Genomic DNA, 17,951 nt, shown 5'->3' with positions numbered 1-17,951 from the left:
CGGATGCTTCTACTGCTTGTGTGTGCAGCAGTCAGCTGTTTTATAGCTGATCAGTGGGAGAGTTGGGGAGTGGGCGTGTTGAGCAACCATCTACCCAGGTTTGTGACTCAATGCTTCCTTAAACAGATGACAAGAAAGATAAGATTGCTCTGACAGTAACATCAAAAATCCCCCAAACAAGATGTAATTATGACAAGGTGACACGAAGCACATCGATACTAGAGGGACAGATTTAGACCTAAATAAGGGATGAGGAAATGTATTTCTGTAGGTCAGTTTTATTTAACATATTCAGCTCTAAACTCAGGCAGATTCCCTGATTTTGTGTTTAAAAAGATTGTTTATTGTGTCATAGTTGTACAGTTCTGTTCCTGCATGACTAGCTTTCAAAGAAATTAAACTTTAAAATGTGTTGTTCATGTGATATTCTGATATTAAAGACATTTTGTCTTGAATTCATGTCTCTCCTCACCATCTCTCCTCAGTGGCCCTCAGGCTGCTCCTGCTTCTGTTGACAACATAGTGATGTACCCTGTGAGTGAAAACCTACATGCTCTGTCATGTCTGAACACGGCTTAATGACATGTTATGGAGGATCTGGAGATGCCATAGATTGCTCAGCATGCTCTATAAGTTTACTCACCATCAAAAGAAGCAATAAAAAAGTTTAAGAATGTCATTTATGGCTATGAGTCAGTTTAAACTTTTGACATCATCACGTCAGAGGTTTCAGTGACTTTATCTCAGTTATTAAGTCTGGTTATTCTTTAACACATTGATGGGTGATAGAAGACAAAACAAAAGAACCATTGTAGACAAGTACTTTGAAAAACTGAGGTTTGTCTGCGTGTCGGTCTTCCATACAGGCAGAATCAGTCCTTTAGTGGCTGCTGACTGTTCATCTGAGAAACTGCAAATCTCAGAAAGGAAGTGATGTAATTTGCGGCTACAGCATAGTTCCTGTTTTAAATTTTAAAAGAAAATGCAACTTTATTTATAAACAAAGTCTGGAAGTTACATTCATGAAATAACCTCTTTACAAACATTGCGTTAACTACGTAGCAACATTACCTATAGCTAGGTTAGCTTAAGCAATGAAGGAAACAAACCTTACATATCTACAAGCTGCTTTGTGAGGTTACCATTAGATACATTAGCTACAAAGCTACATTATTTATAGCTAAGTGAGCTTTGCAAACAAGAGCTCACTTAGCTACACAGATAATTAAGAAACATAGCTTATGTAGCAGATGTGGGCTTAGCTTTAGTCAAACTAGATAAGTTAGCAACATAGCTATGTTGTCTATATCTAAGTTAGCTTTAGCGATGTGAGCATTGGCACTGTGAGCTTTAGCAAACAAACCTTAAGCTTACATAGCTGCTTTTTGAGCTTTGCATTAGATTCATTAGTTACGTAGCCTTATAGCCACTAATATGTAGGTAATGTGGATATGTAGCTTATGTAGTTGCTTTTGAGCTTTGCTTTAGCTCAGTTAGCAATGGAGCTCCCTTGTATACATAGCTTACTTAGCTAACGGAGCTAAGTTAGCTACATTTGCTGCAATGGAATGTTTTCAAGGAGGACAAGCGTATTTCCTGTAAGCAGACTGTTTACTCAGCTTTATTTTACATTTTGTAATTTACAGGTCAGGTTTTTAACTTTTAACTTTTGGTACCCTAACCCTTACCCTATTACTTAATGGTAGTTTTATCAAATTTAATTTTGAAAGTTTTAGCTTGTATTTCTGTTGTGAGATATACCGTACGGCCTCTCACATGAACAGTTTGTGAGAGTGGCTGTCAGAAATGAATGGTCTGCAGCCTGACTGTCATGGTTTTAGGTCACTTTTAGGAAAATTCCTCCCAGGATTATAAAATTTGAGTTTTGAAATGTTATATAATGTGCATCACTGTGTAAAATGTTAATTAAAACAAAATGCAATGATTTGTGAATCACATACATTTTATTCACAATAGAACATAAACAACAAATCAGATGTTGAAACCTACACATTTTACCATTTCGTGAAAAAATGAAATAAAATCATGAAAATGGAGGTAGAAGATTTTGGCCCAATGCCAGCGATGTGTGGATGGCACCGTGAACTGACAGACAATGATTTCTGTAAGTGTTCCTGAGCCCATGCAGGGATTTCCTGTACAGAATCATACTTGTTTGTAATGCAGTGCCATCAGGGCTTATGTACTGTAGATGGGCGGATATCCAAAGTCTGCACAATTTTATGTTGAGGAACAGTTTTCTGAAATTTTTTCAGATGCAGTTTTTCCACATATTGGTGAATCCTTAACCATCTTAAGTTCTAAGAAACTCTGCCTCTCTAAAATGCTCCTTTTATATCCAGTCATGTTACTGTCTTGTTGCCAATAAACCCAGTTAGTTTCAAAATGGTCCTCCAATTATTTTTCATTAGTACCGCTTACTTTTCCAGCCTTTTGTTGTGTCATCCCTACTTTTTACCTCCGCCAATGAGGTTATGTGATCGGCTGGGTTTGTTAGTTTGTTTGTTAATTTGTTAGCAACATAACTCAAAAATTTATGGACAGATTTTGATAAAATTTTCAGGAAATGTCACAAATGGAATTTGGAAGAACTGATTAGATTTTGGGACTGATCCGGATCACCGTCTGGATCCAGGAATTTTTTAAAGGATTCTTTACTTTGGGGAGATAGGGCTGAGCTGCCTTGGCAGTGGTCTGTGCTCTCTGAGTGCTTTTCTAGTTTGAGATGTGTTTCTATCAGAATCAAAATGAGCTAATATTTTCATGAATTGTTAATTATCAGCTTCAACATCTGATATGTTGTTCATGTTCTATTATAAATAAAATATTGGTTTATGAGTTTTGGCAATCATCACATTTTGTTTCTCTTCACATTTCACATGGTGTCCCAACTTTTTTGGCAATGGTGTTACATACTGATGAAACATGTGGATGTCATTTTCTGTGGAAAACTACACTGTGGTCTCTATTTCTAAATCCTGGACACTGGGAGGAGCAGAGCTGTCGTAACTGTTAAATTTATTCATGTATGCCTCAGGCTGAAGCACAGACGTATGGAATGTGTTGCAACAGACAACAAGCATCTATAGCCAATTTAAACACATTAACATGAGTTTGCTTTAATGAAACTGTCTCATTAACTGTTCTTTCAAACTCTGAAATCCTGGCAGTCATTCTGACTGGCATTTGTTTACACTCTGTACAGACAATGGAGTCCATCCTGAGGGCTACTATGGATGTTTTTTATTATTTTTTACATCTTTCTTCTTACACATCAAGCGTGCAACTCAGAGAATAATGGTTTTCAAAGAGACAGCAGACACTACATATTGCCTTTTAAGCTCTGCTTGCTGATGAGCAGTCGCATCATTCATGTACCAAGTCAAAATCCACATAAATCATGCCCAAGCCCACCTCTACAATCAAATTTAGGTCAAACTGTTAAAAATGGAGCCAGACCTTGGATGTGAACAACCCAAACATTAACTGCGTTTTGGCCGCATATATACTTGTAACAATGCATATGCACATGCATCATAACTGCCATACTTTCCCTGCATTCATTTGATGCATTGCCTTTGCATGTCCTCAGAAATGTACGTGACGTATGTGAGCTGCAGTGTGCAAAGACAGAGTGGATGTGATGGTGCATAAACACTGGATCCATCTAAGCAAGGCAGAAATGGACTGCCATGATCTGCCTACTTGTATAAAAACATCCCTCTACAAGGTGAATGAGTCTGTTTAATGGATAGATTCCAGTTAGCAGCACTACACTTGAATAAGGCACAGCAACAGAACAGCAGCTTCCTGTATGAGGGAGAAAAGCTGTTAAGAAGTGGTGATGCTTCTTCAGGTGTGTGTTTAAACCTACTCACTAAGCATTCTGGGATTGGGGGGTCATGACAGACACAGTTAAGTGTGAACAAGCAACTCAGAGATTTTAGTGGCTTGTCTGCATATTCCAGACATTTTCACGAGTGCATGTTTGAAAAGAGCAGCAGTTCCAGATTTTGAAACATGCATAAAAACGATAATTTCATATGATGTGTGCCATTTGTAGTCCTCATCTTTGATTTATTATTGCAACTTCAAAAAAACAAAATAAAACAAAAAAAAAAAAAAAAAAAAAAAAACACTGATGTCACAGCTTTTTACCACTAACATGAATCATTTACCAAACACAGGCCTTTTATTAGAAACTGTGTGGTTAGGAGTTGATGACAAACAGGAAAACAGACACATATGAGACAAGTATGTGAGCTCAAATCCTTATTAGGACATTTTATTCTTATGTCACATATTATAATACTCTGAGTTAAACCCAGTGAGCAAAGTTGGGAACCCCTTCCAGTTCAGTACATGAAATGTTGAAGTTGTTTTGATTTTAAATGTCAGCAAAAATAAAACAAAGACTGGCCACTTAAGAATGTGCCATTGAACTGAATAATCTATGAGGCCACTATAAAAGAGGAAACAGTTTAAAGTGACACTTCAACATGTGACTGTGAAAGAAGTCAGACTTAATCAGGCTTACACATCTGGACTCTGTTGGACTGAGGTCTGGGCTTTGACTTGGCCACTCCAGAAGATTCAGCTTGTTGTCTTTAAACCATTTCTGTGAAGCTTGCATGCTTCGGCTCATTGTCTTGCTGGAGAATAAATCTTCTCTCAAACCGTAGCTCTCTTGCAGCCTGAATAAGACTGTCCTCCGATATTTTCCTGCATTCATTTTACCCTCTACCTTTAGAAGCCTTCAATATCCAGCTGCGAAGCATCCCTACAGCATGATGCTGCCACCACCATGCTTCATGGTGGGGTGTTTGTGATGATGTATAGTGTTTGGTGTCCACTTGTCTGATGGCCAAAAAGCACCATTTAGGTCTCATTAGACCAAAGAACTTTCTTCCAAATGTCCATGGTGTCTCCCAACTGTAGTCAAGAGGAAACTATGAGATGAGAAAGGGGAAATGTTTGTCGAGCTGACAACATCCCTGCCTTCATACTTTGAAGTTGAGGTATGACATTTCATGAAAAAAGTGAAATGAAAGAATGAGTGAATGAATAGAAATTGAAGACCCACTACAGCGAGGTAACTGCTGTTGACAATAGCAACAAGCTAGTTTATCATCCATTATCAAAATTGGATAAATAAGCAAATACAGCATAGTACAGTAAATATAATACTGAGCTGCCTCTCTGACATGCTCCTTTTATATCATGTTAGTGACCTGTTACTAATTAATCTATTAAGTAGCAAAAAGCTCCTCCAGCTGTTTTTCATTGTTGCCAATTACTTTTCCAGCCTTTTAATGCCCTGTCTCAACTTTTTTGAGATGTGTTGCTGTGTGGAATCTCAAAATAAGATAGAATTTTTATGAAAAGCAAATTGTCTCCGTTTAAACATCTGATGTTTTTATGCTCTGTGTGAATGATATATAGGCTTTTAAGACATTCATTTACATTTTAAACAGTGCCCCAACCCCAATTGTATATGTAACATGATGTGTATCTTTATGTGTATGTATATATACGTGTGTTTTAACTGAGACTGAGATTTTGCCTTAAAAATATGCCACCTTGGTGATCGCACTCAGTATTATTCAAACATACTGTTTTTTTTAATTAAGAGTTAAAAATGCATTTATTTCACATTTGAAATAGTATCCATAAAAATATTTATTTCTGTTTCCAGGATGCTGTTTGCACCTTTTGTACTTGTCTGACATGTTGATGTCACCACGTTTTACCAGACTTACAACCTTCAACAGAAACCGGCCTATTTTTTTCTTTTTTTTTTTTTTTTTTTTTTTTGCACAGACAATTTTATTGGATTTTTACACATTTAAGTACATCAGTAATGTAAATGACAACAAGAGTTACTGTAAAAAAAGGAGACACTCCCCCCCCCATCCCACCCCAGCAGACCTTGGACCTGCTATGAAAGCAAATTAAACAAACAGCCAAACAAACAAAAAAGTAACAAAACTTTAAAAAAGGAATACTAATAAAAGTACACATATATAAACAAAAATATACATATAAACAAATGTGTATATATATATATATATATATATATATATGTGTGTATGCATACATATATATATCCATGTATACCAATAGATGCGTAAATATACTTGTATAAACTACGTACAAATGTAAAATAATTTTTTTTTAAAAAGGAAGAGCAAGAGAAAGAAAGAAAAAAAAGGCTTACCAGTTAAAAAAAGAACATTTCAGGCAGACAAACAATGTACAAACTATGTAATACAGTACAGCATGAGTCCTTTTTCGATTGTTTCATAGATACACACCAAGAGAACAGGTTCATGACCTGGATCTGAAGAATTTAAAAAAAAAAAAAAAAAAAGGAAAAGCCTCTAAAACCTCACAGAGATAGGTAGTGCTCTGCTAAGCAAATACCATGATATAAAATAGCATATTCATGAAGTGAGTATGCACATATATAAAAGATAGATAAAAGTTAAAATGATCCGGCCTGTCAATTACTCCATTGATTATGAGTAATCATTTGGAAGCCTTTGAAGGTTGCTACAAAAAGAGATCAAAGGTAACCGAAGAGAAACCGGCCTACTTATAGAAACATTGTGGTTAACAGAGGATGTACAACACATTCAAAGACTGACAAGCCTGTCTGCTGTCCTTATAAGGAGATACCATTTAAGGCCAGCTCAGACTGCACAAATTCAGCCAGATTTAAGCCTGACTGCAACATCGCAGCTCGTCGTCAAAACTCGGGCCGATTTTGAGAGTCAAAAACGACAAACAGTCTTGTAGTGTGACATAATTAACAACGCGTCAAAGACTCCTCACGATTTCTCACGATCACGATTCAACAAGACTAGCATGTCAGAATTTTCTGTACATCGTCGCCTAGTTTGACACCCTGACCTGACGTCAGTGATGTGAATCCTGACGTCTAACAACAGGAGAACATTTGCTCATTGTCTTTGCATCATCACTTACAAGATTTACCACCTTTTATTCCCAAAAACTAATGTGTACATTTTATTTTATTTTATTTTCGTTATCGTTTCGCTATAGTGGTGACGTGAGCATACGCTGAGCGGTCCGGACCACTCTTGTACTGTGGCCAGACCGTCGGCCAAGACGGGACAAGATTTTGGTCGCATAGTCTGGCATGGTGCTGTTGTGAACGACCAAAAATCGTATAGTCTGAGCCAGCCTTTATTAAAACACCTTCAGTAAAAACCTGCTAAAGCCTTCGTCATTGACTTCGCTCACATCTTACCCAAGGATGGACATTTGTTCCTCTAAGGCAGTAGTTCCCAAACTTTTTCTGTCGGGCCCCCCTTTGGTAGGTATTTTGATATTGACTTGCATAAACATGTAAATGTTTTACAAATACATTGCCAGACTTTTAAAAATCAGACTTGCTAGAGATGAACATTTTTCTTAAAATTAAAACTCAATGAACATCTTGAAGATTTATATACCAAGTTTTAAAGGCCCTAATTCACACCTGGCACAGAGCATTTTGGCATGCACTGCAGGAGTCTTTCCTATTTCCATCTGATGCAGTTGTCCATTTACACTTTTCATCCTGCTTGCTGCCTGATCTCCTGCTGACTGGTAGGAGATATTGCACCATTAAGTCAAGAACAGCCAACATGTGTTACAGTCTTTCCAAAGAACCTAAAACAGCTATCATCATGCTGCTGAAGTCAATAACACCATGCTAACTTTTCATGATCTCTGTTGAGCATTTTAGATGTTTATGCAACTCATTCTAATTCTTGCACTGATTGCTCTCATTGTTTTATTGCTCTTTTTGTCTTAGATTGTTTTAAATCATTTCATAGAAGTGTTATTTATTTACTTGATGTCTTCTTTGATGTTGGTTTTGAGTTACCTATTTAGTTCCTGTTTATATGCTACATAACCTTGCAAAGCAGATGGATACGCCTGTTTCCATGTTTCTCATTGGCGAATCCATCTTGTTTAGCTCCCGTCTGAACAGTTTAGGCCCGGTTAGAAAGTGACAGGACCAATCAGCGACGAAGGGCAGTACTTTCAGGCGCGGCAGAGTCATGACATAAGCAAGCAGCAACAAGAGGCTGGTGCAATTATGGCAGCAGATCTTAGCGTGTGTAGTATTTATTTTTGCCCACTCACAGTTAAGTGTTGATTTTTACCGCAGACAATGTATAAAAAGACAGATAAGTGACAGATAAGTCAATTGAGCAGACAAGAGGCTGGCAACTTCAAAGTAAGTTTACATTTGTTCAAGGTTTGTCAGGTAAAAATGTCCAGCTAGACTAATTTGATTAAAGGCAATCATACACAGTAAAAATAAGAAAAATAGTATATATGATACATGATATGAATGAAATCAGTTTAACGTAAAGTTGAAACTGATTTTTTCACTGTGTGCTCACCTGCTCAGATATAAAATGAAATTTGCACTGCTACTATTTGCTTACTTGGATGTGTGCAACAACTGGGCTTTGCACCTCCTTAAACATGATACGCCTCCATCAGGGGGTCATCTGTATAGCTTAATGGAGGTTAGAGGGCTGAGGATATAAATTTTAATCAGGCTGTCAGCATGGAATCAAGAGTCTGTTCAAAGTCCTCACTAGGATAGCAGCACAACAACACAAACATAAAAATACACAAATCTACAGGTTTATCTGATCAACAGAGGACTGTCACCAAACACTGATCAAGAGGGGACTTCTGTTTATTTCTATTTTATGTCCTAACCGACCTCATATGAGTAAGAAAGGAAGTGGCACTTCTATTGCTTTTCTCAGTGCAAACCACAAGCATGCACTATACTATATTAATTAACAGGAAATGAATACATACACACATATTTAGTCCACAATAAAATATCTAAACTGTTATTTATTTTGTGTAAACATGTCAATGACACATTGATTAAACATAAGCTTACAGTCAAGGGGCCATTTGGTGCAACCAGGAGGTCATACTTGTCCTTACTTCACATTAATGCCTTCTCAGATATTTGTGTTGTCCAAAAGCCCAGAGATACTGGTAATTTTGACTTAGGAGTTAAGAAATGCAGCCCATTTTGGAGGGATTGTGCCTAGGCAGTAGCCTCTCCCCAGTGCATAACATATGAAAGCCGATATTAAGTTTGCAAAAAACTCCCCTTGAAAGCCAGGACAGCTTTGAGAATCATGGAGACCACTTTGCTCTTGGGAACTTTCAGTGCAGAAGAATTTTTTTGTAAATTCTCCATTCTGCAATTTGACATGTAATGTAACAATGTTAAATTACTCATGTAACATGTTTCAACGTCAACAGGTAAACTTCATAAAACACATTTCAAACAGTCAGGTGAAGAGCTTAATAAATAAGCAAAGATTATCATATACATAGAAACATAAATTAACTTTAATAGAAGTATTGAAAAGCTGGCTCTTAAAAAAGAAACACTAAAAAATGTAAGGTGCTGTTCTCAGGATGGACATAAATCCAGTACCTGTAAATGTATAGCTATGCTGCTTTGAAATACATATTATAACTAAACAACAATAATGCCTTCATTGCTGCTCAGAGCAGTTTCATAAACACCTGAACTGGTCTAATGTCTGTTGCAGCCCAGGAAGTAGTTGCTCCTCAGCACACGGTACAACCTGCGGGACCTCAGGCTGTACTTGTACATGTAAGATCCACTGTAGATGTAAGTGAAACCTGCAAACAAAAAGAGGAAAAATGAAAATTTCTACACAAAATTTACTTGTTCTGTAGATTTCACAGGTTCAGATTTCTGTTCTGCTCACCTCTGTACTGGAAGGCTGCGGTCACCTGGCCAGTCACATGACTAAAGGTTTGAGCCACGTTCTTGGGGAAGCCTCTGTCCATTCTCTTTTTGGCCTCATCATAACTGAAGAAACAAGCAGGAATTAGACTGATGCATGAACACCATCATGTACACTAGTGGTTCTCAAAACTTATTCCTTGAAGCCCAACTACTTGCATTTAAAGAAATAGCGAGCCCCAAGGGCAAACATGTAACAAGGAAAAATAATGCATTGTGCTGAAAATAAGAAGTACAAAACAGTCCATCACAAGCATTATGTTCTAATTTGGACCATATTTCATTTTAGTTATAGAATTTGCTGCAGGCCACTTAACAAAGTTGGGCTGCATTGGCCCGCTGTACTTTAGTCTGGACAAAAGTGATGTAAACTATGAAAAACCATTTTAAGAAAAACTACTCTATGAAAATCACTCAATTATTCAAAAGGATTTTTTTTAATTTCTAAGAGATGGAATAAGATGTACAGAGATTGTTAGCTTGATGCTAACACAAAGGGGAGATATCCATTCATAGGCTAACAGATTTAGCATTTCTTTGCACCAATTTTAACTAAAGAAGCAATTTACTTCAACTGACAGAACTGAGTTAAGAAAAATGGAATTGTTTGATTATTTACAAATGTTAAGTTTTTAAAGTTAGGTCAAGGTAGTTTCCTGGCCTCTCTGGCTCTCAATGGTGTGGCTATAACAATAAGCCAATAACAATTTCCAAACTCCAAAGTGAGTTGTCTGATGGAAATATATTTTTAAATTGAGATAACAATCGATTAAAACTTCTGATTTCTTTGATAAATGATAGTCATGTCTTAATCAGTGTAGGAATAAATCTCATGAATTTGAACATACCTGTAGTACTGTCTGCCAACGAAGAACAGAGTCTTGCGAGATTTAGTGTCATAAAAAGCTGCATCGATTTTGTCCACACTTATAGGCAGGCCAAAGCTGGAGATAGACTTAGGGAAGCCTTGCACAAGATCAGAGCCGCTGAAAGCCCAAACTCTACGGCCTGTGAGAAGATAAGAAATGTTTAGTAATCATATGTGAAAATTAGAGGCAATTATGATATCAGAGTCTGATTATGAGCTCTGAATGGATCAGGAGAGTGAATAAAGTACCTTTGAAGAGCAAGACACTGTTCAACACTTTGCTTTCATAGGCAGCGTCGATGTTGACGGGAGCGTTTGGCCAGGCGTTTGTGATGAGGGTCTGCTGGGGGCTCTGGCTGTAAATGTAGCTACGCCAGAAGAAGCTGACAACAAACAGGAATAAAAAAGGTAAAGATCCAGATCTTATGTAAAAAATGATTTAATTTAGATGTTTAAGAAAATTTGCTGCTTGTCTTCAATACCTGTCTTTGAAGAAGAGCATCTCTCCCCTCAGGGTGGCGACGGCGTCCAGAACCATGGTCGAATCACAGGCGTCAGGGGTGGTGGGGGGCTCAGGTCCAGGCTCGTTGTTATCATCATCAGAGTTTGAACCTGGAGGTTTGATAGAATTATTGAGTTGTGTGACATTTTCAATGGGGATTTTTGCTGAGGTAAAAAAATAAGTCTTATATACTATAGTATAGTATAGTATAGTATAGTAGCGATCCTCAAATGGTGGCCTGTGGGCCACTTCTGGCCCACCGGTAGGCGTCATCTGGCTGCGAGACATTTTGGAAAAAAGATGGAAATTTAAAAAAATATATTAATTTTTAATTTTTACCCTCTTAGGTGTTTAAAATACAAATTTTCACTCATTTATCATGATCTTTCTATAATTATAGTGAGGAAAGGGAGTAATACTATGCAATAAATGAGTTAGATATAGTATGTTGAACTCTCTTTAGAGCAGGGAGGAGCATCGTAAAAAGACACACGGCTAACTGCTTCATCACCTCAGCTCTGCAAACATGCTGCCCAAAAAGAGGCTGATACAGACCGCATGATTTTTAAGACTGAAGAAGTATTTATTGTCTCATTTAATATTGATTATTTTGTTGAAGATGAAGAATTTAACCACCGTGCGCAGCTGCACAGACTCTCACTGAGTCCAGCCCTTCCCGCACCTCTGACTAGTTTTCTGCATCTCAGGCCTTAAAGAATGTCAGAGGTTTTTGCCTTGTAAAACCAAACTTCTCTTCCTGTGGGGGATTTAAACAGCTGCTCTCAGGATAGCAAACACTTTCCCTGCACAATTGCCCGTCGGCTCCAAACACAGACATCGTATCTTGCTTTGGTGATTCAATTTCAATTTCAAGTTCAATGTCAGCCTGATTTAATCCCTCATAATAAAGAATCTTTAATGCCAAACTAATATCAACAACATTTATTTGCATACAGTTTCATTTTATGTCAATCAGATGTGCAATTAAGGTCTTGATCATTATTGTCAAACAGGACATAGTTTATAAATCCTACGCGTATTTGACTCCAGGTCTCATCAATCATCATCATCATCTCGTCATCAGTGGGTCTTAAAAATGTTAAAAGTGCGGAAAAAAAAAATGCCACCTGATACAAGGACAGCATGACTGACCTGTTAAGATTCCTTGCAAATAAATCCTCTGTCTAAAGTGTTGCTAATTAAGCCATACTCTGTGTGTGGGTGTATATATACAGTGCTTAACAAATTTATTAGACCACCTTTCATATTTGTCTCAAAGACCATCCAGCATCATGAAGTGCTTTAATGCGGACTCTTTCATTTTCACTCAGCTTTTACTATTTTGAACAGGAATGAGGAATTTCAAACTGAATTCACCCAAATTTGAGCCGGCTCACTGGGCTTCTCTGAGAAGTCAGAAATTAATCAAGCATAACATTCAACCACTAAAACTCATATTTCTGTTCAGGAATGACAGTAAATAACTATAATTTGACATATTAATCAAGAAATTTTCATGTGCTTTACTATTTTTTCAGTTTGTTTGTAAATCAGTAAATTTGAAAATTCATGGATAACAATAACTATATTTTAGCATTAAAAATATCATTTCAGTGTATGAGCTTCTACATATTGGTGTATTAACCATTGCAGAAACATAAAAAATGATTTTGGTAATTACCAAATGCTATTCATTTAGGGCAGCTGTGGCTTAAACCTTACTTTGGTTGGGGTTAGGGTGGTCTAATAAATTTGTTAAGCACTGTATATATATATATATATATATATATATATATATATATATATATATATATATAAAGCTTATGTGTGAACATCCAAGAAATCATGTCTGGTCCTCAGCTTTCTATCCTTGAAAAATGTTGGCCCCCAGGAAAAACTAATTGAGGAACCCTGGTCTACAGTACTGCCCTCATTCTACAAGGGCATCTTCCCTGGGTACAAGAATCTGAAGAGTCTGAAATGCATCGTTTAAAGGGAAGTGCATCTTTCCTTCAAAAAGGCATGCTTTAGGCCCTTTCACCAGACATGACCACAATATCCCAGAGTAGAGATTAATGCTATATTTTCCATATTTTTGAAGCGTTATTTAATTTCCTTAGCAACTTTTTTATCACTGAAATTTGACCTGTATATTGATAGCAGTTTTCTGATATATGACAAAAGGACATCTCTATCTTCATTCTGCAAGGGCATTGGTCCTGGATGCATGACTCTGACAAGTCTACAATGCATTTTTTGAAGAATGGAAAGGTTGCATCTTTCCTGCAAGTAGGCATGCTTTTGGCTCATTTTAATGTGCATGACTGGAGCAGCCCAGAGCACAGACAATTTTTTTTTGTTTGTTTTTGAAGCATTATTTAATATTTTTAGCAAGATTTTTCAGCCATGCAATTTGACCTGTAGATTAATGACAGTCTTCTGTTGTCTACCAAACTAAATATACATTTTTTTACATTGCTTTTGGATAGTTTCAACGTTTTTAAACATAACAGTCTTCAAATTTGCTAACTAGCTCTACCTTCATTCTGCAAATGCAGAAAAAAATCAATACTCTAAATCATCTGAAATGCATTTTTTTAAGTAGAAAGAGCAGCGATTACTACCTAATCTTTCAATACTTTTTTAAGCTTAATTTGATATACTCAGAAACTTTTTCACTTTAATCCCTGGAATATGACCTGTGGATAAATTATTCTATACTTGACCAATTCAACGTATTTACATGCTTTGTGGTGTGTATGTAACAAGTTTTAGCTTTGCAGTTTGCAAGCTAGATTTGCCCTTCCTCTGCAAGAGCATCCATCTTGGATGGATGAATTTGAAGAATTAGTAGGTTAGAAAGAGACATGTCTTTTCAGAGTTGGCAAGACTTTCGGACATTCAGTGGATACTTCCACCATGTCCAAGAGCAGAGACTACTGCTTAGATTTCATGATTCAGAAACTTTATTTCAGAAACTTCATGAAAAAACACAGTCTTCTGTTGCATAACATTAACATATATATATATATATATATATATATATATATATATATATATATGTATGTTTTCTATTGCTTCACTGGGACTAATTGTGTTTTATAGATGTTTATTTTTGTGAATGCAAAACCTAACATGGATGTAAAACTGTAAGTAAAATGTAAAGCACTCACCATAGAGAGACTGGATTCCTTTGACGTCGTCGCGGGGCAGCACAAAGGTGTCAGGATTTCTGTAGGAGTACGTGGGGTACATCAGAGCACCAGGGTCATTAGAGTGAGACAAACCCAGAGAGTGACCGAACTCATGGGCAGCCACCACGAAGAGGACGTAACCTGCAGCAGAAAACCCCAGAGTTAAATTTATGGAGAGCTCTGGAGTAGATCAGAAACAGAAGGAAGCTAGAGAGACCATAAACTGACCTGTCTGAGAGCGGAAGGTGAAGGTCTCATCTTCGTCAAAGTGAGCGTCTCCTCCGATGCCGTTGGACGGGGCGAAGGCGTGGGCCAGAGTTCCACCAGGACCATCAAAGGGGTAAAAATCACCATGAGCTGTTAGAAGAAATTACATCATGTCAAGTCATGCCACATCTCCACCTAGACTGGCACATTGCAATTACAGAATCTTATAATTCCAAGATAGTTATACACCAAAAGTCAGTGGTTCACAACCTTTTTTCCTTAGAGCCTGCCTACTTGTTTCTAAGGAAAGCGAAGCCCCCGAGGACCAACTTGGAAATAAATTAATTATCAGTTTTAACTGTTTTCATTGAGAATACTTCTCTATCTATGTACATTCCATTATTTCTACAGTTTGTTAGGGCCACTCTATTAAGAGGAAAGGGTAACTTTTGAGAAAAAAACTCAGCAGTTGTATATTTTACTTTAACTGAAAGTTCAAAGTTTTGATGTTATAAAGCCAAAGATAGCCAACTAAATCGAAGAAAATCACACAAGATAAATCCATTTTCCTTGCACGGGTCCTGTAGTTGAGGGTCTAATAAAATGATACTTCTTATTGGGACAGATCAGTAAAGAGTTGCTTGTGATTTTAGCCAAGAATCACCACTGCATCATTATAAGAATGAAACATGCTGCTGTTTTTCTTTATGGTTTCTCGTAAATGAACAACTTTATACTGTATTCCATTTATGGCTAGAAAAATGTGGAATTTTGTAGTATATAATGTCATAACGTATGACTTCTAAACTCTGAAATTTTGAGTTTGGTTTCTTGCAACTATATGATGTTATAATCTGAGAAATTATGAGATTTTTCTTTAAACTTTAATTTAAGCATATTAATGGATCCTCTTTATTTGTATCTTTTGGGGTGGCACCAATATGCTGTTGTATATCATGTTTGTAATCATGATTTAAAAGAATATTTGCAATCTTATTTGGACAACATCAGAGCAGATGGAGCCCTGCACCCTCCCTGAGATCTTAGGGTCCCAGAGTTGGACTCCAGTGTCATAAAGCACACCAGCCTTTTTTCCTATCTCACTAAAAATGGGACCATAATTCAAAAATTCAGACTTATAACTTGTACTAAAGCAACTATAAAAAATTACTTTGGCAGTGCATTTACTAGGAATGGATGCCATATATTTTAAGCCATGCACAATCACCCAGTTGAGTCCTGTCCGGCAAAAACATCTGGGTTTGAGATGCCACTTTTGTCACATTTAAACCCAAAAGGCAAAAGGTTCACCTCAGATGTCCACTCCATGAAGGACACCTACCCCTAACCCTAACCCTCAAATATACAGTGTAATGTTTGGACAGTTCCTTAAGGTACAAGTTTAACATCATGTAATGTTAAAGGTCTTTTGGAACCAGCAAAATGCCAACTTTAAAATATCTTGTTATATACTATCAGACTTTTTGCACCCCACTACAGGCTCCTGCAAAGAATATAGGTTCCAGACAGTCTTACTGAACCCAACAGGTGACTGTCCACCTCTAATCTACAGTATAATCTTTGGACATGGTTAATCATCATTGTACAGGGTGCTGGTTTAGCTCAACTGGTAGAGCAGGCGCCCTCATACAGAGGCTAGTGTCCTCGATAATGGTGGCTGGATTGATTCCTAGTCCCAGTGTTGTTGGGTGCATGTCTTTCCCAATGTTCTCTACATAGTCCTGTCTCTCTTCAGATGTTCTATCTAAATGAAGGCAACATGCCCAAAAGTAATCTTTAAAATACCTTGTAAAGCATTTTTTATGGTACTAAAAATGGGACCTTAATTCATTTAAAACATTTGCAAAATAAGTGTCATTTTCTCATGGGCCTATATTGTACTATTAGACTATTCTTTTTGCACCCAGCAGAGTCTCCCTTATTGGAAAGAATGCATGTATAGGACAATTCCACATTGCTTTACTTCTAAAATCAAGAGGTTGCAGTCTACTCCGAGGATAAAATCTTTCAAAACCACCATTAACTATGCAAAGAGGGTATATAACTTGGGACAGATAAAGAAGGAGTAATTCTGGACTCACAGGTGCGACCAAAGGAGATCATGATGTCTGCGGTGCCACTGTAGATCCTTGTGAACCTCAGAGGAGTGACTTTGGCCCAAACATCCAGAGCTTTCTGTATGGAGTCATCGACCTCTGCTACAGACATGTCTGGAGTGTAGTTCTCAATCCTGGAGGACAGAAAATCATGTTTTAATGTTTTTTTGTCATGCAATGCATTATTTCTCTCACATTTTCTCTCTTTAGGTCACTCACCTGTATGTGAGGCTGTTTGTCTGCCACTTCAGGTTGTTTCCAAAGGTGGAGAACTGGCCGATGTTGGTATCAGGAACACCACAGCGGGGCTTCTTCATCATGGCCATGGTGTCTGCATCGATGTACCCGGTGATCTGAAGACCAAAGAATCTCTGCATCTCAGCCAGCTTCTTGTTGAGAGGGCTGATTCCTCGTCTCACAGTTGGACCGGTCTCTTCTGTCAGGTTGAAGAATTTCCTCAGGTAGCCCTGCAAAAAAAAGGACAGGAGTTGGAAACTTAACCATGCATCAGTGCATAACTCTTTCTCTCTATTACAAAAGCATTCACATTTCTAGAGTGTGAGGATTCCTAGAAAGCATAAAACATGGTCAGTATCAAGCATACATACCTCTGCAAACGTCTCATCTTGCACAGAAGCTTGTTGCAGCGGTGCACTGTAAACAGTGACAGCAAGGCTCAGTAGAAGGCATATGTTAAGAGTCTTCATGTTTTTCATTGAATGTCTTTGGTTGAATGTCTCCCTGTCCTGCAGGCAGCTCTTTTAAAGGCAGAAATCATGGCGTGTTGAGTAACTACCTCCTGTTCCTACTGACTCAGTTTTCCTTAGAGAGAGGAAGTGGCGCTTTTATTGCTCATCATGTAAAAAAGTTTACCATATAAAGACACTGTGATTTAATGACATAGCACTATAATTTGGAAGATTTTTTAGGAACAGATTCCACAGTACTACTACTGTATTCTCACAATCTCCTGCAGATGTAGTTAGAATATGTCCTTGTTACATTATAACTTTTGACCAAAAGAAAAAACAAACAAAAGGAAAATCAAATCATCGCGTTATAATGAAAAGACATTGCATTTCCCTCTTTTTAATGTCAATGTCATAAAGACAGTAAACAAGCAGAGAGAACATGATAAACATAGTAAAAAGAAATCACTCAAAACTATTTGGAACTCATTGTCTAGCAAATGTAGAAAGTTATTTGATCA

At 37.3% G+C, this 17,951-nt stretch overlaps 1 protein-coding gene across 1 annotated transcript; it reads right to left on the bottom strand.

Moving 5' to 3' along the window:
- Positions 1 to 9,616: 9,616 nt before the first annotated feature.
- LOC121518658 (matrix metalloproteinase-18-like) lies at positions 9,617 to 17,462 on the bottom strand. Its single transcript, XM_041801122.1, has 10 exons — positions 17,350 to 17,462; positions 16,961 to 17,208; positions 16,727 to 16,875; positions 14,646 to 14,774; positions 14,397 to 14,558; positions 11,204 to 11,333; positions 10,971 to 11,104; positions 10,702 to 10,861; positions 9,816 to 9,919; positions 9,617 to 9,726 (listed from the first exon to the last, which is right to left on the bottom strand). The coding sequence occupies exons 1-10, from the start codon at positions 17,455 to 17,457 to the stop codon at positions 9,617 to 9,619; spliced, it is 1,434 nt and encodes a 477-aa protein (XP_041657056.1). The 5' UTR covers positions 17,458 to 17,462.
- Between the last annotated feature and the right edge of the window lie 489 nt (positions 17,463 to 17,951).

The sequence above is a fragment of the Cheilinus undulatus genome, linkage group 12 (genome assembly GCF_018320785.1).
Source record: "Cheilinus undulatus linkage group 12, ASM1832078v1, whole genome shotgun sequence".
Taxonomy (NCBI): Eukaryota; Metazoa; Chordata; class Actinopteri; order Labriformes; family Labridae; genus Cheilinus; species Cheilinus undulatus.
The sequence above is the reverse complement of the archived record's forward strand: the minus strand, read 5'-3'. Positions and strand labels throughout refer to the sequence as shown.